Below are 22,901 nucleotides of genomic sequence, written 5' to 3' on the forward strand. Positions count from 1 at the left end.
TCCTTTCTTTGATGAAAAGGGAGTAAATATTTGTTGTCCTCCTCCCCCTGTTGGGCTCATCCCAAGGAACTGGTTAGTGTTAATCCTTCCAGTTCTTGAGGGATAAGGTATTTTGGGTTCTAAAGCTGTTTGGCTGCCTGGTTTGAATGGTTTTGAGTCTGTAGCTAGGTGAGAACCTTCAACACAGAGCAGAATCCAGAGCTCAACACCGGTGTAGTATGTAGGAAAATGGGAAGATGGGGGAAAGAAACTTTACTGCCCAACTGGGTGAGGGGAGAGGGGTGTTCTGCTGGGGATACAGACTTTGGCAACTGCATGGTCCCCCTTTCCCCCAGATATATAACAAGCTTCCTGTTTTCTGCATGCTAGATTATAGTTCTGGAGAGGAGGAAGAAGAAGATGAAGATGATGAAGAAGACGAGGAAGAAATGGACAGCTATGGGATGAATGGCCCCAATAGGCTGTCATCCCCATCTTTAGATGAGAGTGGTCTGGGGTTGCTGGCCCGATTTGCGGCCAGTGCCATGCCTAGCCCCATTGTGGCTCCCCCACTTTCTATCATCCAGTTGGAAGCCAAACAGAAGGCAAAAAAGAAGGAAGAAAGGCAGAATCTAATGGGTGAGTTCTGTGCTTGGGGTCAAGGGTGGAGGGAAAGTTTGGAGAACAGATGTGAGTACTTCATAGAGACCATGATCACCAAAGAGCTCTTAAGTGCCTCATAAAATACAGGTGACCATTGAAAACAAATCTCATTTAAAGTGATCCATTCAATAGAGCCACTTTAAATGAGTTCATCTTTTGTAAAGGTATATTGATGTGTGAGTCAGTCATCCTCTTTTTATTGAGCAAGCCCAGGGCATTAGCTGATCAATATTTGTTGTTCTGTGTGGTTGAGTCTCAATAAGAGATAAAGGTAGATGTCAGTATCTATTCATGGAAGTAAATATTCTCCAAGTTTTTGGCAAGGTGGCTCTTTGGAGTACTTGAATGTTCACAAAAGCGAGATGGCACTTTTTATCTGATACTCTGGGACTAGAGGATGCCCAAGGAGAGCTCAGTAATTTGGAAAATTTCACAGTTGAGGCTGAGAAGATGCCCAGTTTAGCCCCACTAGTTAAGGCTACTGAGAACTGAGAATGACATTATTTTCTTTCTTGATGAACATATGTTACTTTTCCATAGGTTACTGGGAAAATACTAGATATTTTTTTGAGGGAACCCTCTTCATTCTTGCCCAAGGAATTCTCTCTATACAAATGATCTAATTCTTCTGGTTAGGGACTTTTGGAATTAAAGGATTATGGATGTAGAGCTTGAAGGGATCCTTAGAGGCAATCTAGTCCACCACTCTCATTTTATGGATGAGGTCCTTGGGGCCCTGAGAAGTTAAATAATTTGCCTATGGCCTCAATGTTAGTAAGTATTAGAGGTGAACTTTGAACTCAGGAGCCAGTACTTTTCCCACTGTACCACAAGGGGCCTACGTTCAACTCTTGCCTTTACCTCTCAGCTCAGGCTGTTTTGCTTAAGAGATCATTCCAGTCATATATATATATGTATAAATTAAGATATTAATATCTGTCCTGTTCCTTGCTGATCTCCAAGGATTCATTAGATCAGGAAAAAAGAACTGTACATACAATCCTTTGCCTACTGGGAAATGGTGGGAACAGCCTATAGGGGAGGATTGTCAAGGTGTCTCATTTTTCTCTCCCTTTAGAGGATAGAAATCCCATTTAAAACCATATCCTGTTCAGGGAAGCTGCTAAGTTATCATCAATCTTCTGGGAGAGAGGAAGTTTGGGACTGGGGTTGAAAATATTACAAGGTTTCCACTCAAAATTCAGGCCTAAATCTCATTCAAGCATATATAGAACTACCTTCACTTATTCCTGCTCAGAAAAATTGAGGAAACAGAACTACAACCACATGCACTGGCCCTCACTGCTCCTCTCTGGAGGAAGGAGGTGATCTAACCAAATTGACCTCACTCTATTCCTTTTCAGAGCAGGAAACTTCAGCTCAGAGAGGTGTCACAAATTAGTTCACATTTGTATCTCTCAGCACAGTATTTGTGGTCCCCCAGTCATGAAACTAGGAAGTGACAAAACTGGAGCTCACAGGGCTGAACTCAAGTTCAGAATTTTTTTCACACTAGCACACTTTTGTCCCTAACAGACCCCAGGCTCAGCTTCAGACCTCTTGAGCCAAGTCCCAGTGCTGACATTGGAATAACTGAGTCATATATTCATGTCTTACTCCCTAATCCATAGGGTTGCAATTTAGACCTGGAAGGGACTCAGCTAATCCAATCCCCTCTTTATAGATGAACAAACAAGAGTCCCACAGAGGTCTGCCCACAGCTGGCTTCCAAGATCACACAGTAAGTCAGAGAAGCCTAGGTTATCAGACTCAAATTTTGTTCCTCAAAGAAGTAACAATGTGGATAACATAGTTGTGTTATGTAACTAATGTAATATGAAGTTGTATAATAGAAATGTAACATAATGTCACTTGGAGCAGCCAATGGGATGCTGATGGCCCACAAATGAGCTCTCTCCAAGGCTGGGGGACATGCAAGGGAGATGGCTATGAATGTATTTTAGCATCTTAGACACGGGAAGAACCTCAGGAGTTATCTAGATTAACTTGGACCCAAAGCATCCATCTCCTTTATAACACCTTTCTTCTCCTTCCAACAAGTATTTAATTAGAAAGCCACCTAACAACCCCAGGAGACTTGAACAGGGAACCCACTCCCCTTTCTGGAATTAGAAGACCTAAGTATAGATACTGCCTATGAGGTTTCCTATCTGTTTGACCCTGGGAAAAGGCACTCAAATTCTCTAGATTTCATTTTCCTTATCTCTAAGGTGAAGGATTTGGACTAGATTACTTCTGAAGTCCATTTCTGCTCTAAACTCAAACCATATCACTCTTTTGTATTTCATGGAAATACAAATACAGACCATGCTTAGGCATGTGTCCAAAGGCGTGATCCTTTTATAAAAACTAAATACTCTGATTAAGATATGAATTTTCCTTGGTCTATATATTCTCATTAGTGTATTCTCTCTCTCTCTCTCTCCCCTTCTCCCCCTCTCCTTCCCTCCCTTTTTCTCTGTTTCTAGAGATCTCTCTTTATGTCTCTTGCACTCTCTGTATCTTTGTCTATCTCAGTCACTCTTTCTCTGTGTATCTCTGTCTCTGCCTCATTTTTAATAGTGATTATTTATTATAATAGAAATCAAAGTATGAATTTTGTCAACCAATAAAATTAATAGATTATGGCCTTGCTTAATGAAAACTTGTTAGTCACAGTAAAATTTTTGAGCCTAAATTTTTTTAACCATCATTTTAGCACTTGTTAATGGTTAATGTGCTCCTCCCCCCCTGCAATTTGTATTTATTCAATTATTTATTTTTACATGCATTTATCATCTGTTTTTTTCAAGGTCCCTCCAAATACTGTCTTCTTTCCAAGACTTTCTCTTTCTCTTTCTCTCTGTCTCTGTCTCTGTTTCACACACATACACACACAGACACACACACACAGAGTGAGAAATAAAACCATAATTATAAACACTCATAGTCAAGGAAAAAAGAATTATTTTTTTAAGCCTGTATTCTTTATATCCCATTGATATGACCTTCTTTCAGATTATGAGCACCAGGGAGTTGATACTGATCTGAGTCCACACATCGAGGCTGGCCTATGGGCTTGGTCTTTGAAAGAAGAGGAGAACTGCCCTCCCTCTCTCCTCAGGAGACAGATTGAACCATCTGAGAGGAGAGCTTTTTATAGGGGAGAGCACACTAAAACTTCCACAAAGGTCTCCTAGAAGGAAAAACCAGAGTGAAGAGACATAAAGGCATGGAAACAGGGGGAACACTTTAGTCACAGACAGATTGGACCATGTGTAGATAGAGAGGTCACAGGCCATAATAAGGCCTACAGGAAAAACCATGTACACTAAGGGGCCACTAATGTTAGGCCTGTGAGAAAAGGGCACAGTGCTCTAATGCTGACTCTTGTTGACTTTAAACTCCTCAAAATACAAACACACACACACACACACAAAATACACATATTTCACAAATCTCCTTAGAGACGCCAGTGTCTACATTGCCAACAAGTAGTCCTTTCTAGAGTCTCAATTGTATTTTTTAGGTATCCCCAAGCTATGTAGCAGGTCCCCTTCCTCCCCCCACCCCCCCAGACTTAAGGTAGGCACCTCTGCCCTTTCAGCCATTTCTAAATCTTGTAGTAGTGAGTTAGGTGGCAGACTTTGCTCTGGCATTCATCACAGCTGCATTTTATTGCCTGCACCCCTAATAAGCCGTGAAACCCCCAAGCTGTGTCTAGGAGCTGTTGGGAGTCTGTTAATAAAAGATTGGTTAATAGCATCATTAAACTGGTAAGCAGATCCTTTCCTTAAAATATCTCCCAGTCTGGTCTCCTTCTGCTGCTTGCTTGCAAAGTTGAGAGACAGAAAATGGAGCCTGGTATAATGAAAAGGAACTAGGAGATGGGAGATCCTGAGCTGCAACTCATGGTATGACCTGGAAGGTCGTTGTACTGTTTGGGTTTCAGCGTCGTCCTGCTTGATTGGAGGGATGTCATCTCTAAGGTCTCTTCTAGCTGTGAAAGTACCGTTTTGCTAATTTGGGGAGTTTTCATAGGGGATTTCTAGCCCCATTTTGTGAGAAATCAGATGCTTCCAGGAAATAGACCATGATGATGCTAGCCAATAATAAGCTTCTTCCATTAGTTGGGCCAATCTGAGAGTTAACCCGATTTCTTTAAGTGAATAACATGCTTCTTTCTTTCTTTCTTTCTTTCTTTCTTTCTTTCTTTCTTTCTTTCTTTCTTTCTTTCTTTCTTTCTTTCTTTCTTTCTTTCTCTCTGTCTCTCTCTCTCTTTCTTTCTTTTTCTTTATCTCTCTCTTCTCTTTCTCTCTCTCCCTTCCTTCCTTCCCCTTTCTTTCTTTCTTTTCAAACTCAGACTATGGTGAGAATGTCCCAACAAAGCATTCTAAAGCCTGAACTAAGTACAGAACTTCTTAAGGAGTTCATGAAACTCCTTCATGAAAGTTATTCTCAGAGCCATAATATTATGTTAGAGTCTTTACATTGAAAAGGCCCAGAATAGCTCTAAAAAGAGCAGAAGGGGTCAGAATTTGAAGCTCTGGAGGCAGATGAGATTTGGGATCTCTCTATGCTTGGTTGAAGGGCCATTGAGAAAATGGAGGGAAGCATATAGGAAACCTTCTGACTTGTTCTTGGCTTTGGGATCTCTGCCATTATTCCTATCTCCCCTGATTCATAAGGCAGGGTCACTTATTTCCCAGAAGGGAAAATAGCATCTTTTCTTTGCTCACAGGGTTGTCAAAAATAGGAAGGGAGCAGGGACCTAGGATGGAAAGCAATGCTTCAGATGCATTGAATCCAATTGGATCTTCAACTCTGTCGTCTACTCTTTTGTTGAATGAATTGATTGTTATTAAGGTGTTGGAAGGGCAGGGTATTTAATGGAGAGCTCAAAGATACCCTGGCACTTACTATCTACCCACTGCCGAGTGGAATATGCCATAATCCTTTCATCCAATTGTATTTAGGGACTGAATTTGAGTATACCGATTCTGAGAGTGAAGTCAAAATAAGGAAGAAGTCCCCACCAGGTCTGCTTCGTGGGAAGAAGGGACTGATGGAGCAGGGAGGAGCCCCGCCTACACCCTCTCCCAGTACCCTGGGTGTCAATCCCCCTGTCCCGGAGAAAACCAAGATTGCTGTGGAGAAAGGGCGAAAGTCAAAGAAACTCAAGTCCCCCAAAGAATCAAGCTTTGAGTTTGGGCTGGAGGTGAGCGATGACGATCTGTGGAACAGGCGCCGGAGTGAGCGGATTTTCCTCCATGACGCTAGCACTTCAGCCACGGTTCTGTCCCCTGCTTCCTCCACCCCTGTCTCCAAGGGAAGCCGCTGCAGCAAAGGGACCCCACTGAGCCCCAGAAAGGAAGGCAGCAAAGGGAAGGAGAGGAAAGAGCTCAACAAGGTAGGGAGCTGGGAGAGGGGCATCATGGAACGGACTGTGTGTGGGATGCTATGATTTTTCCTGAGGGATTTTCTTTTTAGGATCTGGGGACAGGGTCTAGTGCTTAGCACAAGGTCTAGCCTATAGGCACTTAATAAATGCTGGCAAGGGACATGGAAACCAACCACAACAGTTTCCCTCTTTGGCAAATTTCAAGAATTTGAAATCACTCAGTCCTTAGTTACTGCTATTCTCCCTCCTTATTTCCTACCAGTACCTTACTCTCAATACTGATTTCTTTCTCTAGTATGACTGCTCCAAATATGGGTGACAGTAAGGTGCAGTGGGAAGAGTACTGGCTATAGGATCAGAGGACCTGGATTCAAATTCCACCCTCTGACAATTGTGTGACTTTGGAAAAGTGACTTAAATGTCCCAGAACTTCAGTTTCCATATCTAGAAGATGAGGGATTGGATTTGGTCTCTGAGGTCCCTTCCAGCCACAGGACTAGGACCCTTTGACTACCTTTGTCTTGAGTAAGAACACCTTGGTCAAGTCATACCAAAGCCCGCACCTATTCCCTTTCTAATTAGTCTTGGAAACCTCTTCTTTTGATGAAGCTGTTTGGTGATCAATCTTTGTCAAAAGAGACTCCAGGGGCTTTCATGTATATCTGCTTTTTAGATAGTGATAGGGACTGGATGTGGTGATTTCATTTCCCAGATTAGTGAATTCTCTTGATCAATGCAGATTAGTCTTTTCCCTGTTAACTTATTTTTCCCCCTTTGTTTTATTTTCTAATTTTATATGTACTATAATTTTTTAAAATACATATTTCTTAATGAATTATGTTAGGAGAGAAAAATCAAAACAGAAAAAGAAAAAGAAAAAAAAGTGAACATAGAATGTGTTGATGTTGATTTATATTCAGTTTCCATTCCTTGTAACTTATAATCTTAGATGAAAGTTGGCTAGAACCCAAAGATCACAGAGCCAGTATGTGGCAGAGGTGGGATTTGAAATGCAGGGTTTCTTGTATTAACAATAATAGCTAATCTTTTTACTAAGTACCAGGTACTGTGCTAAGTGCTTTCCAATTAATAGCCCTGGGGAGTGAGGGGTGTGGGGTGCTATTATGCCCATTTCACAGATGAGGAAACTGAGGCAAATGGTGGCTTGCTCAGGGTCATGCAGCTAGTAAATGTCTGAGGCCAGATTTGAACTCAGTACTTCTTGACTTTAAATTCAATACTCTACTCACCATGCCATACTGCTCTGTTTTTCAGATGGTCCTTAAATCCTTAGCCTGATCTGTGGCCACAGCACCTCTATCCCAAACCTCCACTTTCCCTGCCTGGCTGATCAGGTCTTGAGCTTTCTTTGGGTTCAGGAATAATATTACATAAATTATAATTTTGGGGGGAAGTGGTCATGGGAACTAAAAAGTCCCACAATCTCCTTTTAAATGCAAATTCGAAGTAAGAATAGGCTCAGGGAAAGGAAGGAATTTCTTACTCTGGACCCATCCAGTTCTTATTTTTTAAAAAGCAGGTGGAGAGTGGTTAGGTTGATGCAAGGGCAAAGCTGACCACTGTTGTTGTCAGAAGAGGGGATCTCAGGGAGGGAGGTGATGCTTAATGTACTTCCTCCTCTACCAGGGCCCCTTTCCTCTCAGCTGATCCTCTGACCTTGTCCATCTGCTGTGCTTGTCCCTCCAGCAGAAGAAGAAGGGAAAGGAGAGCTCCTGTTGTTCCTCCATGTCCCCACCTGGTATCCCTTCCCTGACCTCAGAATCTCGGACATCCTTAACTAGCTCCATGGCCAACAAGAAGAATAAGGGCAAGGCTAAAGGGAAGGAAGTAAAGAAAGAGGTAAGTCTCTTTACCTCTCTGTGGGCCGCAAGAAAAAAGAGAAGCACAAAGCAATGGACTTGATTCTTTTATCTATCTATCTTTGTCAGCATTTGGGTGAGGACAGTGGTCCCCTAGATATAAAGTGTTAGAACTAAAGGAGATGTTAGAAACCATCTAGTCCACAAATTTGTAACCTGGGATTCTGAATTTTCTTTAATATTGTAATAACTTTCCATTTTAAAATTATTTAGTATTTTATTTTCCCCCAGTTACATGTAGAAGCAATTTTTAATATTCATTTTTTAAACTTTTAAGTTCCAGATTCTCTTCCTTCTTTTCTTCCCACTCCTTTTCATAGAGAATACAACCAATTCAATATAGATTATACTCATGTAATCATGCAAAACATTTCTATAATATTTGTGAAAAAATAAACATAGGACATCCCTCCCCCCAAAAAAAAATAACTCAAGAAAAATAAAGTTAAAAAAAAGTGTGCTTCAATCTGCATTCAGCACTATCAGTTCTTTCTCTTGGTATGACAGCATTTTTCATCCTAACTCCAGACTTGTCTGAGATCATTGTATTGCTGAGAAAAGTTATACCTTGCACAGCTGATCCTCTTACAATATTGCTATTACTTTGTACACAGTACATTTCACTTTGCATCAGCTCACAGAAGTCTTTCTGGTTTTTTTCTGAAAGCATTCTGCTTATCACATCTATACAGTACAATAGTATTTCATCATAATCACATAACATAATTTATTCAGCCATTCCCCAGTTGATGGGCATCCCTTCAGGTTTCAATTCTTTGCCCCCAGAAAATGCCATCAGTATTTTTGCACATGTCCTTTTCCTTTTTGTTTTTTATCTTTTTTGGGATATGGACCTAGTAGTGCTATTTCTAGGTCAAAGAGTATGCATGGTTTTATAGCCCTTTGGGCATAACATAACTATATTTCAATAGATTTGGTTTCTTTTGTAATCCTACATATTTTATTTTATATATTTAAAAACATTATTCTGAGTGGAGCATGGTAGCACAGACTATAGTTCCCTGCTTTGGGGGAAGGCAAAACTAGCCTCAGGAGTTCAAGAGTTTTGATCAGAATTTGATTTAAAGCCAAAGCCAGCACCAGTAGGGCAAACTTCCAAGAATGGTTAGGTTACCAGGCTGCTAAGAAGGGACACTAGGCTGAGAAAATGGAGTAGGTTCCAACTTCTGTATATCAGTACTGGGATAGAGCCCTCAAGGAGCTTACAATTTAATGAAAGGGGGTGGTCAGGAATGGGGAAAGGACTCAACATTGTGGAAAAATCACAGAAGTCCCAAAGTAGTACAACTAGATGAGAAATGAGGAGATATTCTAACTTGGACTTGCTCCCTAAATGAAAATTTTGGAGTTCAAGCCACTACCTTTCAATCAGAGGAGATGGGGGTGGTGAGGTAGAGTACTAAGGCTGATAGGTTCTTGAAGTTTAATAACTCTTACACTATGACTATGGACAAACCTCTCTGTTCTTCTTTTTCCTCATCTGTAAAGTGAAATGAAAAACAATAATTGTAGTACTGATCTCATGGGATTGTTGTATGGGAAGGCTTTCGTTTTATTTATTTTTTAGTTTTGTCATTTTTACTTGTTTATTTTTCTTTTTTTTTTAATTTAAATTTTGATTCAGTTGGCAAAAGTCAATATTCTTTTTTTTTTTAATCACTGTTATCCTTGATTAAAAAAAAAAAAACCTAAAAACTCTGTAGCAAATATGCACAATCAAACAAAACAAATTTCCTCCTTGGCCATGTCCAAAAAATCTATTTCATTTTGCACTTTGACTCTATCACCTGCACTTCACCCTCAGTTCTTGGGAATTCTGGTTAGTTGTTGCATTGACTAGAGTTCTTAAGTCTTTCTAAGTTGTTTGTTTTCATAATGTTATTATTGTATAAATTCACTCTCTATTTATACAAGTCTTCCCAGTTTCTCTAAAACCATCCTCTTTATCAGTTATTATGCCATAATGGTATTTTGTTACATTCAAGTCCCTTAATTTGTTCAACCATTCCAAAATGATGGGCACCTTCTTAGTTTCCAGTTTTTTGCCAATGAAAAAAGAATTGTTACAAGTATTTTGTATACAAAGTATTTCCTCTTTAATTTAGATCTAGTAGTATTATCACTGGGCTGTCAATGAGTATGTTCACACTTTAGTAATTTTCGGGGCATTGTTCCAAATTACTTTCCAAAATGGATATACCAATTCACACTTCCACCAATAGTTCGTTAATGTGTCTTTCCCACCTTCATTCCCCCCATGGCTTCTGCATCATTTGTCATTCTTATTTTTTAGGGTCAACTTTGCTAATCTGATAGGTGTGATGTGGAATCTCAGAATTGCTTTAATTTTGAATTTCTATAATTATTTGGAATTTTTTTACATGACTATTCATAGCTCAATTTTTTCTTTAGAAAACTTCTATTCATATCCTAGGAAATTTTTTTAAAGACATCTAAACATTTTTTTTTTTATTGATAAGTTTTGTTTTTCCATCACTTATTTTTCCCAATGCATCCTCCTTCCTTTTAAAAGAATAAAAAGAAAAAAAAGTGAAGCAAAAATAATCATTATATATTTAAAAACCTTGACTAAATTATATAATGGTCTATACCTATAGTTCCTCTCCTTTGGAAAGAACCTTGAGGAAGTCTGGCCTTCTATCTCTTCTTTGGGGTTAACCTGGGTCACTATAATTTTTTTGCATTCATTTTGTTCTTTGCTACTGTTCTTTCCATTTACATCACTGTAGTCATTGTGTATATAGTTTTCCTAGTTCTGCTTAACTTCATTTTGCAGCTTTAAAATTCTGTGATTTTAGCACTCACAGATCAGCCTCTCTGAAATTTCTCTCCCTAGATCATGGCTTCTTAAACTTTTTCCCTTGTGACCCCCTTTTTGCCCAAGAAATTTTTGTGACCCTGAGTATATAGGTATACAATTCAAACATTTACTGTTAATAAATCATAATTTTATGATCCCCACGTTTAGTTACAAGATCTCATATGTGGTCACAAACCACAATTTAAGAAGCTGGGTTTTGTTTTTTTTTTTAATTTTTATTTAATGATTACTTTATATTGACAACATTATCCCTTGCACTCGTTTCTTTTCCGATTTTTTTTTTCCCTCCCTCCCTCCACCCCCTCCCCTAGATGGCAAGCAGTCCTTTATATGTTGGATATGTTGCAGTATATCCTAGATACAATATATGTTTGCAGAACCGAACAGTTCTCTTGTTGCATAGGGAGAATTGGATTCAGAAGGTATAAATAACCCGGGAAGAAAAACAAAAATGCAGATAGTTCACATTCGTTTCCCAGTGTTCGTTCTTTGGGTGTAGCTGCTTTTGTCCGTCATTTATCAATTGAAACTCAGTTAGGTCTCTTTGTCAAAGAAATTCACTTCCATCAAAATATGTCCTCATACAATATCGTTGTCGAAGTGTATAATGATCTCCTGGTTCTGCTCATTTCACTTAGCATCAGTTCATGTAAGTCTCGCCAGTCCTCTCTGTATTCATCCTGCTGGTCATTTCTTACAGAACAATAATATTCCATAACATTCATATACCACAATTTACCCAGCCATTCTCCAATTGATGGGCATCCATTCATTTTCCAGTTTCTAGCCACTACAAATAGGGCTGCTACAAATATTTTGGCACATACAGGTCCCTTTCCCAAGAAGCTGGGTTTTAAACCTTTATTGCTATTATTTTACAGGTCATCTTTGGGAACTAAGGAGTAGAAATAGAAGAAATGCTAGCTTGTTTGGGGCTCTGAACTGACCAGGAACCAAAAACTGAACCCTAGCCCAACCAGCAATGATCTTCAGTGGTGGCTAGATCAGTTCCCATAATGGCTTGCCCCTTAGTACAGTAGTCAAGAATGTCAGATCATTGATGAACCCTTTTCCATCCAGATGTTCAGACTGTTTTGCAACCCATAGGATAAATTGTTGTTCTTTGTGGTATTCTAGCTCTACCGGGTGTTGACTACCATGAATTCTATTCATTAGATCTCTTTGGAAAATCATAGTAGCCCATCGTTCATTCCTGGGATTCAACATCCTAATATTCATGGAGCATCTAATGGTGCTAATTTTTGATGGAAAGTTGGGTCACTTGAAAAATGGAATCTTAAAACCAGTCACTATTTGTGCTTCAAGAAATACTGGCCCTATGACTTTCTCTTTTTTAGTCATTTATGTGACTTTGTTCATGAAGCCTAGAAACATTAGATTAAATTATTATAAAAGATGGCTCCTGGGGAGAGAAGGTAGCAATAAAATTTGATTTATAAAATAAACTAAAAAAAATACAAAAAACAAAACGAGGTCAAACACCTAGTCATTAGATATTCATGATTTACAGAGCTCAGGTCTTCTGATTGTGCTCAGTGATTTCACTCTTTTTATCTAAATCATGTTCCCCTTTGGAGCTTATCTTGGTGTATGGTGTGAATGTTGGTCTATACCTAATTTCTGTCAGACTATTTTCCTGAGTGCATCTTCCTGCGTGTCTGGGACTGGCCAAAATCATCTTGATATAGTACAGTCGTATTCTGGTTCTCTCTTTGACTTCTCTTTTGTCGCCAATCTCATTGTTGGAGGAAAAAAACCTGACATTGTAATCCCTCAGTCCTTTAGCTGGAATAATAATTTTTTGAGGGTTTGTCCAATCAGTGAAAATTATAAAGACTTTATTCTATAAGTATGGTTTAGTAGCATGGGAATATAGTCTCCTAGTTTTTGCCACTATTGAGTTACAATGGACATAACCTCTATTTTCAAGGATTTTACAATCTTATGTGTTTCTGACCAACTTTAGAACCGAGGGAAGGGAGGAGCTGTGAGTAAGCTGATGGAAAGTATGGCAGCTGAAGAGGATTTTGAACCCAATCAAGACAGCAGCTTCTCTGAGGATGAGAACTTGCCCTTGAGCATGCTGGTAGAGCGGCCTCTGACTCCAGGTGAGGGAAAGGAAGTACTGGGGCCAGGAGACAATAAGAAAAGGCCTTCCCGGGCTACAGTGCCATCTATGGCTCACCACCAATGCATTATCAAAAATGTCCTTGGTGTGTTATTAGCCTAAGCTTTCCAATTCCTCATTATCAGGTTCTGATTGAAAAAGAACAAAGGGGGAAAAAGAAGAATATTCTGGTGACTAAGGCAGAAGAGGAGAATTAGACAAAACCACAAATATGTAAATTAATGTAATTATGGATATAAATAAGACCACACACAGATTTCATACATAGTCACATATTCCATTCAATATTCTGCATTTTATTGTGGTGTGTTGGGGGTTTTAGGCCTGCTGCAATGAATCAATAAATAAGGCACTGGAGTTGGAATCAGGCAGACCTGATCAAACCCTCCCTCTAACATTTCCTAGCTGTGTGATCATGAACAAATTACTTTGCCTCTCTTGGCTTTAGTTTCTTCCTGAGTAAAATGAACGAGTTAGAATTGATATTTTCTAAGACCCTTTCCAACTCTTACATCTATGACCCTAAGTCCTACCGTGCTGGAAGGTCTTCAAATACGGGCCCAGGAATGGGCTTCATCTTGCCAAAGGCATTCAGAAGAGATAATCAAAACCTCTTCCCCCTCTCTTACCCTCTCCCAACCCTATCCCACTGCACATATAGTCCCTTTGTGAAAACTTCACCACCAACTCTATCCTACAACTTCTGTCCATTGTAAAATGAAGTCTGCTAAGTTTGGATAGATTGATCAGATTGAATAAAAGGTGATAGATTTCTCAACCAAAGAAAACTTTATTATTATTATTATTTTTTGGCTAGGCAGTTGGGGTTAAATGTCTAATGCTGGATTTGAACTCAGATCCTCCTGACTCCAGAATTGATGTTCCATCCACTGGGCCATCTAGCAGCCCCACAGAAGCTTTCAAATACCATGCTAAGCTATAGAGGGTTTATAATCTTTGTAACAATAAGTGAGTCCTCACACTGATGAAATCACAGCTTCTTAAAGTATTGAGGCCTGTATATAGTCAAAGTCTATGTACAAGTCAATTTAGATATATGTGTATTTATAGAGATAAATTTAGGTATTTACATAGAAATACAAATGTATATAGTAAATATATATATATATGTGTTGGTAGGAGTATGTTTGAGTACATATATACAGATATAGATGTAGATATTGATTATGGGCAGTAGGATAGAAGGAGACATGCTGGATGGTTTGAGACAGGGACACAGAATATTGATTTTTTTGTTTTTTTTAATAGTAGCTTTTTATTTTCAAAATTCACATAAAGATAGTTTTCAACTTTCACCCTTGTATTCCAAATTTTTCTCCCTTCCTTCCCCTTCCCCCTCTCCCCCCCCAGCCTCCTCCCTTAGATAGCAAGTAATCCACTATATGTTAAACATGTGAACACAAGATCTTGTTGATCCCATTCCCAGGAGAGCCTAGAAAGTATGGTGACTCTGCTCTACTTACTTTTCCTAAATGGAAGGACCAACGATCATGGACCGTGGGGTGACCTAGCATCTGGTGTACATTCTAGGCACACCTGAGATCCCATCCAATTCAGGTTCATGAGTAAAAAGGCTGGAAACAATGAGCTAAGCAGCGTTGACTAACACTCCTAGTAGGTCTAAAACATTGTCAAAGGAGAAGGATTAAAGGGGTAAGGGAAAAAATAGATGATGAAAGCAAGTTAGAAAATAAAAAAGGGAGATAAAATTAGAGAAGGGAAGAAATGAGGAGAGAAAGAAAAGAAAATCTGGAAGATAATGGGCCAGGCCATAGATCTTCCTTCCCCAAATTAAATAATGTTCTTGGAATCTCTGGATAAATTTGAGGAGAATTTGCCAAGTTGATTGACATAGTGTAATGTCCTAAGTGGGAGATGCTGTCTCTTCCTCAAATTATGCTTCCCCACTCAGTCTAGCTGTCATTCATTTAGACCAATGGTTTCCAATGTTTTTTGGTCCCATGAAATATCTTTCAATAACAGTTTTTTAGGAAGTGACAAGACCCCTGGGGTAGGAGATTATATTTAGACAAGGTAAGGTAATTGTGCAATTATTTACTGCTTCAAAGGTACTCTTAAAGAATTTTCGGTACAAATTCTTCGGACCATCATTTTATACTTCCAAAGGATTCCCACTAAATGGAACCATTGACTAGACCGAACTTCTTGTACTAAACTCTTTCTCAGGAATAACTAAGGAAATGGCAAATGAAAAGACCATAGACCATTGAAATCCATAAATGAGACTCACAAGCTAACTGAAGCCAGAACTTCCAAGCTCCCTTCCAGACTACTATGGTGTCAGTCTGGACTTCTTTGATTTCCCTTCCCAGTCCTTGGGTAGGGGTGCTTTAAAAAAACGACAATAAAAATTATGATTCTGGCTTAATCACATGCTGAATAATGGCCAGTGAGCAGATATTGATTCTGCATCTTTTTTTCTGAGTGAGAAAGAAACTGGGTTCTTTGAGGTCCAGATTCCAGGGCCTACACACGACTTTGTTCTTATGGTTTTAGTTAGTCCAATTGACTGTCTCATCAGTATAATATAGATCGAGTTCAGGACTTGGAATAAAGAAAACTTGAGTTCAGATCCTACCTCACTAAACTTATTAAGCTCTCTCAGACTCAATTTGCTCATCTGTAAAATGGGGACAATAATAGCACCTCCTCATAAGATTGTTATGAGGCTCAAATGTAAAGCACTTTTGCAAATATTTAAAGCACTATATAAATGTCAACTTTTATTGCTGTTATTGAGAGATAGATTCATCCTTCAAAATAATTTAGAATGCTGTTATGCTACCTCATACTTAACAGTATCCTCAACTTTTTCTCTTATATAAGGAGGCATCAGGCTTCTAAAGCAAACTAAATTTTCTATATTGTTTGTCCTTTGTTATTGAAGAGGACCATGACATCAGGGAGATGATACCATGACACGCAAATGAATTGGATTTGAGTGAGGGAGGGCTGTGCAAGGTCACCTGCCTCCCTTTCCCCTCTAGAGCCACCTGGGTCCAGTGGCCAGATATAGATCAGGATAACTGGAGAAGGCCCTCAAATCTTATTGATGAATAAGCCCCTGGAAAGCCTCATCTTTGAATGCTCTATAGACTGTAAGTCAATTCACTGAAAATGAAAATGAGTATGAGCAAGGTGTGTACTCCAGAATTTTAGTTTCTGAACTTTTAGTCAGCAAACATTTATTTAGTGCCTACTATGTTCCTCTTAGTCAACAAACATTTATTTAGTGCCTACTATGTTCCTCTCACTGTGCTCATCCTTGGGGATAATCTTGAAGAGATTATAGTCAAAAGGGGTAGAGAACATGCAAAAAAAAAACTATGTTTAAAAAAGCTATTTATAGGATTATTGGAAATAATCAACAGAGGGAAAGCAATAGTATTAAAGGATATTGGGAAATGCTTCCCATATAGAAGGTAGCACTTTATTTATTTTAAGTAGTATTTTATTTTTCCAAATATGTGCAAAGATAGTTTTTAACATTCACCTTTGCAAAACCTTGTGTTCCAAATTTTTCTCCCTCTCTCCCTCCCTTCCTCCTCCCCAAGACAGCAAGCAATCCGAAATAGATTAAACATGTGCAATTCTTCTAAACATATTTCTATATTCATCATGCTGCGCAAGAAAAATCAGATCAAAAGAGAAAAAAAAAAACACAAGAAAGAAAAAAACCCAAGCAAACAAACAACAACAACAACAAAAAGGTGAAAATACTATGCTTTGATCTATATTCAGTCTCCATAGTTCTTTCTCCAGATGTGAAGTCCATTGGAATTGAGATGGTGGGATTTTAGATGGAATTTGAAAAAACCTTAGGAAAACCAGCTAGGAGAAGGAAATGAAAGGGGGTGGAGGTCAATCAGTGAGAATGTCCAGAGTCTGGAGATGGAGTGCTTTGTTTGAGGAGCAGCAGAAGTCCAGTACCATACAGACACTGGAAAGAGGAGGGGGTCTAAGGCATAAAAAAAACCCAGGAAAAATGATGGGTGCGAGGAAGAAGTTTATAAAGACCTTTGAATATCAAGCAGGATTTTAGTGTTTGAGCCTTAAAGGTAATAGGGAACCATTCGAGCTTACTGAGAGCTTTTTGCAGAGAAACCATTTGGATGATAGTTAATAGCAGCCTTGAAACTATAGGAAAGATCTTTTGACTGCTTATTGTTTGCCCTATGACACTTCCCAAGTGGGAAAGGGAGGGAAGTAGAAGACAAAACTCCATCAATATTTATTCTGATTGACCTGAAATATATTAGTCCATTGGACATTTTGAAAGTGACTAATGCTCCTGGGTGCTGAGGAGATCTACAGGGACTACCCAGCCCCAGCATTGTCCATAGTATGTCAAAAATCCATGAAAAGAACAGCTATGTTAAGTAAGTGCAATTGAAATACACAAGCCAACAAGTCAAGTCACCAAGTATTTAATAAGCGCCAGTTACTGCTAAACACTAAGATACTATAAAGCCAAGAAGAGTTTCTGCTCTCAAGGAGCTCACAATCCACTGGTCACGGTTGGCTTGGTGGATAGAGAATGGCCCTGAAGCCTGAAAGATCTAGCTGTTAGTCCTACCTCCTCCATGTACTGGCTCTGTGATCCTGGGCACATTTCCCTAGCCAGCACTGTAAGACTATGAGTCACAGAGCCGGTAAGCTGCATTGGTAGAGGAAATGCCATCACTGTCTGGACTAAAAGTCAGGAAACCTGAGTTCAAATCTGCTTCCAGACTGTGCCAGTTGTGTGATTCTAGGCAAATCATTTAACTTGTTTTTGTCTCCAATTCCTCAACTACAAAATGGAGATAATAACAGCACCCTGGGGTGATTGTGAGGGTCCCAGCTAAAATGCCCCCTTCCAGAGGAAGCTTTCCTGATCCCTCTCAATGGCAGGCGATGATTATCTCCAACTTCTCTATCTTGTTTGTACCTGAATGGTTTTGTCTTCCCTACTCACGGGGAGCTTCTGTATATATCACCGAAGAGCACTTCTTGGTTCCTAGGCAATTCCCCAAGACCATAAGTTACAGAGATGCTGACCTGTATCCATGGGAGGAGTTTCCTTGTCTGAGAGGACTGTGTATTAATGAGAATCCCAGGTTCAGTTCTAGGTCTGTGTCACCTTTCCCTTTCCCCCCCTCATGAATAATTGAGAATGGGCTGCAGGAAACCATTTGATGTATTAGTGGCCTGGGGGTGATTTTGCACAGTGTACATTCTCAAAAGATCAAATAGGAGAAAGAACAGGAAAGGGGAAATAAGCATTTCTGTGGAGCCAGCTGCTCCACAAGCCAGGGGGAGAGAAGCTAGCTCAAGGAGTTCACTCGTGGGAAGAAAAAAGGCAAGTGAGAGGCTTCCTAATTGAGGTTCCCTGCATTCTGCTGAGTAGGAAGGCTGCCATTCATCTGGTGACAAGTAATAAATCCTCCCTGGACAGACACCATTTCTCTCTGCTGACTCAGATCCTTCTGATTGGGGAACAGGGTGGCTCATTCCTGCTGTCCCTTCCCTGTCCCACAGCCCCTCGATCCTGTATCATTGACAAGGATGAGCTGAAGGACGGACTGCGGGTCCTCATCCCTATGGATGACAAGCTGTTGTACGCTGGGCACGTGAAGACGGTCCACTCGCCTGACATGTGAGTTATGGGAGGAGCTGGGTCCTGGGTCCCTCCTCCTATCCTAGGCAAAGGTTAAAGGTAGGGGGCCCTGACAAGGGGCCGGGCAAGTCACACTCCACCACACACCCAGGGCCAGAAGGAATCCCAAAACAGGGGAAAACAAGACCTTGAAGGAAAAAATGACGTGAGCGGCTGGAGGATAGCCTTATCATTGGAGTCTGGTTCAAGCTTGTCAGATTTCCCAAAGGTCTGGGGGACTGAGGAAGCTCTCCTTGGCAGTGATGAAAACCCTTTTAATAGATCAGGATCTAGTGAAAGCTAAGGACCCCTCAGAATCATGTTTTTAAGTACATAAAATAAAATGTATAGAATCAAAGAAAATGAATTACTATGAAATAGAGTGATCAAAATATTTTTAAAAAGCAAATTCTTAGTCCCCATATTTGAAACTCCTAATCTAGATCATGGCTTTAATTGAGTGATCAAAATATTTTCAAAAAGCAAATTCCTAGACCCCAGGTTTGGAATTCCTGGTCTAGATCATGGCTTCATTAGACTGAGGAGTTCCTGTATAATTAATTAATCAATGGCCTAGTTCTTCTCAACCACCCAACTTAATTCACAAAAACATTTGTTAATAGTATTATAGGAGTGTGTACAGGGAGAGGCAATGAGAGGATAGCTGGTGCAGTGGGTAGAGAGACAACTTCTTAAAAGACAGCAAGACCATTTCAAGTCCCCTTTCTTAACATATATTGACTAGAAAGGCAAATTGCTTAATTTTTATCTCAGTTTCCTCATCTGTAAAGTAGGGATAATAACACCTTCCTTGCAGGGTTATTGTGAGAATCAAATGAGATAAGTAATTGTAAAATGTTTAGCACAGTGCCAGGCACATAGTAAGTGCTATTTAAATATTAGCTATTACTATTGTTATTAGCATTTTCCCTTTCACTCTCTTAAATCCAGGCAATTCACAAAACAACCAAGGCTTGATTTATATCTTTTTATGGTTTATGGTTAAGTAAGGAATAAATGCTCACACTGAAAATTGAACTGGCTCCAGCATATTCGTTTCTATCTTTATTCCTAGAACTCACTATCATAACACACTCATTCTATATTGGTAAATAGTAACCCCAGGTCATTACCGTTAATAATGCTAAAGGGTGGCTAGGGCCAAGTGAGAGGCTAGAGCTAAGGAAGCCAGGTGTTCCACACTTTTGAAGAATCAAGTTGCTAGGCTATGCTATCAGCTTGAACCAATATTTTAATTATTTAAAATCTTATAATTTATTTTTTTCCTTTTTTAATATTAATTTTTTTGCCTAATAACAAAAGTTTATTCTCTACTTCTCCCCTCTCCCTCCCTACTCTGATCTGGAGACAAAAGTACATAGCCAAGCAAAACAAATTTTCAAATTGGCCATATCCAAAAATATATCTTCTTTTGCCCCCTGAGTCCATCCTCCTTTCTCAAGAGATAGCATATTTCCCTTTGGGTTTCTGGAATCAGAATTGATCTCTATATTGATAAAAGATCTTATGTTTTTGAAAGTTGTTTGTCTTTACAAAGTTGTTGTATAATATTATTGCATAACAGCAACAAAGATTTCTCCCAGTTCTGTTCACTTCACACTACTTCAGGTCATACAAATCTTTCCAGGTATCTTAAAAATCGTCCCTTTATTTTTTCTATTACTTTCATTTCCAAATATATCCCTAACTAGTTCCAAAGATTTTGAAGAGAGAAAAAGAGCAGATCAGCAAACCAACTAAACATATCAACTGAGCCCGACATACATTTGATGTTTTATACCTACGCTCGCCTGCTTATCCAAAAAGATATTCTCCCTCTCAATTAATTGCCTATCATCTAAGATTCTCTTAGAGGTTCTTCTTCTATTGCTTTGATCCTCTCCCATTAAGTACCATTAAAACACACCTACTTGGTGAGACCCAGGGTAATGATCCATGGAGATTAAGGGAATGGGGCATGGAAGAGGAAAGGACTTCATTTAAGGGCTCTTCCTTAGACATCATTTGACCCATCCATGGTATAGTCAGAGGGAAAGTGACCTTCATTTAACAGTCTCTATGGAAGGAAGCTGGAAGAGAAGGGAGCTGTGTCATGGGGATGGAGGGCATGGTGATGTCAGAACAACTGAATTCAATGATGGACCAAAGAAATTGCAGTACTGGTTGGAATTAAATTGAATGAATTCATTGAAAGCAATGAAGGAAGCTTTCAATATTGATGAGTTTCCCAGTGGCTTGACACGTACACTGATCTGGTATTTTAGATACCGAGTGGTGGTAGAAGGAGAGAGGGGCAACCGGCCCCACATCTATTGTCTGGAGCAGCTCCTTCAAGAAGCGGTGAGTGAATGTGACCTTTTCCTTTGATTGGAGGATTTGGAATAGAGGAGGAAGAAAGTTACAGAGGAAGCATATAGTAATCATTCCATGGAGAAACATAGAGAAAATTTAAGGCTTTTCCTTTTCCTAATCCTTTGGAAGAAGCACTGAATTAGAACAAAGACTCTCCTCATGACCCCCAGCTTTTTTTTTTTTTTTAAATAAATTTTTATTGATATTTTTTGTTTTTATATTACTTAAATTTCCCCATTATCCTTTTCTCTTTTCCTTTCCTTCCCAGAGAGCCATTCTCTATAAGAAATAATTTTTAAGAACAAAAAGTTTAAAAGTGAAAGGAGGAAGGAAATCAGCAAAACCTCAATGTATCCCAAAAATCTGATCTTCAAGGGAATGAGGGAGGAGAAATATAGGGAAAAAAATATTAAAAGCTTTTCATCTTTGGAAAAGAACTGATTTTTGGACATCCATGCCTAATAGGTGATTTTTTTTCAGTTTCTGGGTGAGTTGGTAAGGGTATTCTATATTCTTCCCCATTATCATGAAGGGAATTCCCACTAATGTCAACTGATAACTCTACAAAGAGTCTGGATCTGGTCTGGAAGCTAGTAGCTAAACCCTGATGAGGAGAACCCAGGAAATATTAGGGACAGACAGGGAGCATTTTTTTTCAGGGTAGCCCAAGGAGACCTCAGTGTATTTATCCTGTTGCCCCCCTCCCACAGATCATAGATGTGAAGCCACCGTCAATCAGATTCTTGCCTGAGGGAACCAGGATTGCAGCTTATTGGAGCCAGCAGTACCGTTGTCTCTATCCTGGCACTGTGGTCCGAGGTAAGCCGTACCCCATCCACCATCTTGTCTGACCAGTTTTCTCAGTCATCATTGTCAGAAAAAGTTTTGAATTCCTGATTCAGCTGTGCCCTCATTATGGTCCTCAAATTCATCACCAGTTTTCTCAGTCATTTGTATCAATGTCAAAAAAAGTCTTAAACTCCTGATTCAGCTCTGTCTTTACGATGGTCCTTAAATTCATCTGTGTTTCTACTGGAACTGGTTTCCGCTGCTGCTCATGCTTTCCCTATGATACATTGTCCATTTACACAGCCCACTTATTCCCATTTTTGTCTCCTCTGTTGGAATGAGAGCTTCTTGAGGGTAAAGACCGTGAGGTTTTTTTGGGGAGGGGGGTTATTGTTTTATTTGTATGTGTGTGCCGTTTTTATATTCCCACTGTAGGGCCGGCACCAATAAAGCTTTTGCTTGTTGATTGATTCATAGCATCCTAGGATAAAAAAATGAAGTCTTAACTTGCCTTCCCAGACCCAGGATTCCACTGTTGCTGGTTCTTGTGCTGGAAGAGAGAGAGAGAGAGTGTGTGTGTGTGTGTGTGTGTGTGTGTGTGTGTGTGTGTGTGTAGGGGGTGGACATCACACTTCCATCCAATACCATCCTGAGATCTTAACATCGTAAAGGACAAGGGACTAATTAGCAGTCACATTCTAACAGCTCTCCCCTCCCCTTCCCATGCGCTGCACCCAGAGAATTCTTGTGAATTGATTTAGTTGAATTTTACATAATGAGCGCTTTAAAAAAAAAAATCACAGAATACCCACCGTATTACTGTTCCCCCTTTATAGGTGGAGAAACTGACTCATAAAGTCAAGTTAGTTGTTGACCCCAAAATAGAATCTAAGTGCTCTGAATCATTGACTTGTCCTTCATCCTCCTGGAGGTCATTTTATGTGGGAACTGATTACTTTAGGAGCCATTTGGGGCTGGGTATTGTATGTCTTCCTGCCTTACACACATACACACACACACACACACACTCTCTCTCTCTCTCTCTCTCTCTCTCTCTCTCTCTCTCTCTCTCTCTCTCTTTCTCTTCTACAATTTGAGGCCAGACAAGTGTGAGGTCCCTTGTA

At 39.6% G+C, this 22,901-nt stretch overlaps 1 protein-coding gene across 8 annotated transcripts in view; it reads left to right on the plus strand.

Annotated features, from left to right (window-relative positions):
- TNRC18 (trinucleotide repeat containing 18) overlaps positions 1 to 22,901 on the plus strand; it is a 161,344-nt gene that overhangs the window by 125,445 nt on the left and 12,998 nt on the right. For 6 of the 8 annotated variants that reach the window (XM_051999993.1, XM_052000017.1, XM_052000031.1 and 3 more), the window contains 7 exons: positions 370 to 618; positions 5,619 to 6,052; positions 7,751 to 7,903; positions 12,774 to 12,915; positions 18,498 to 18,615; positions 20,901 to 20,976; positions 21,699 to 21,807. In XM_051999993.1, the coding sequence (XP_051855953.1) occupies positions 370 to 618; positions 5,619 to 6,052; positions 7,751 to 7,903; positions 12,774 to 12,915; positions 18,498 to 18,615; positions 20,901 to 20,976; positions 21,699 to 21,807 (1,281 nt within the window). The remainder of the gene's footprint in view (positions 1 to 369; positions 619 to 5,618; positions 6,053 to 7,750; positions 7,904 to 12,773; positions 12,916 to 18,497; positions 18,616 to 20,900; positions 20,977 to 21,698; positions 21,808 to 22,901) is intronic. The other 2 variants (XM_052000010.1, XM_052000022.1) reach the window with 1 other exon arrangement.

This window comes from Antechinus flavipes, chromosome 1 (genome assembly GCF_016432865.1).
Source record: "Antechinus flavipes isolate AdamAnt ecotype Samford, QLD, Australia chromosome 1, AdamAnt_v2, whole genome shotgun sequence".
Lineage (NCBI taxonomy): Eukaryota > Metazoa > Chordata > Mammalia > Dasyuromorphia > Dasyuridae > Antechinus > Antechinus flavipes.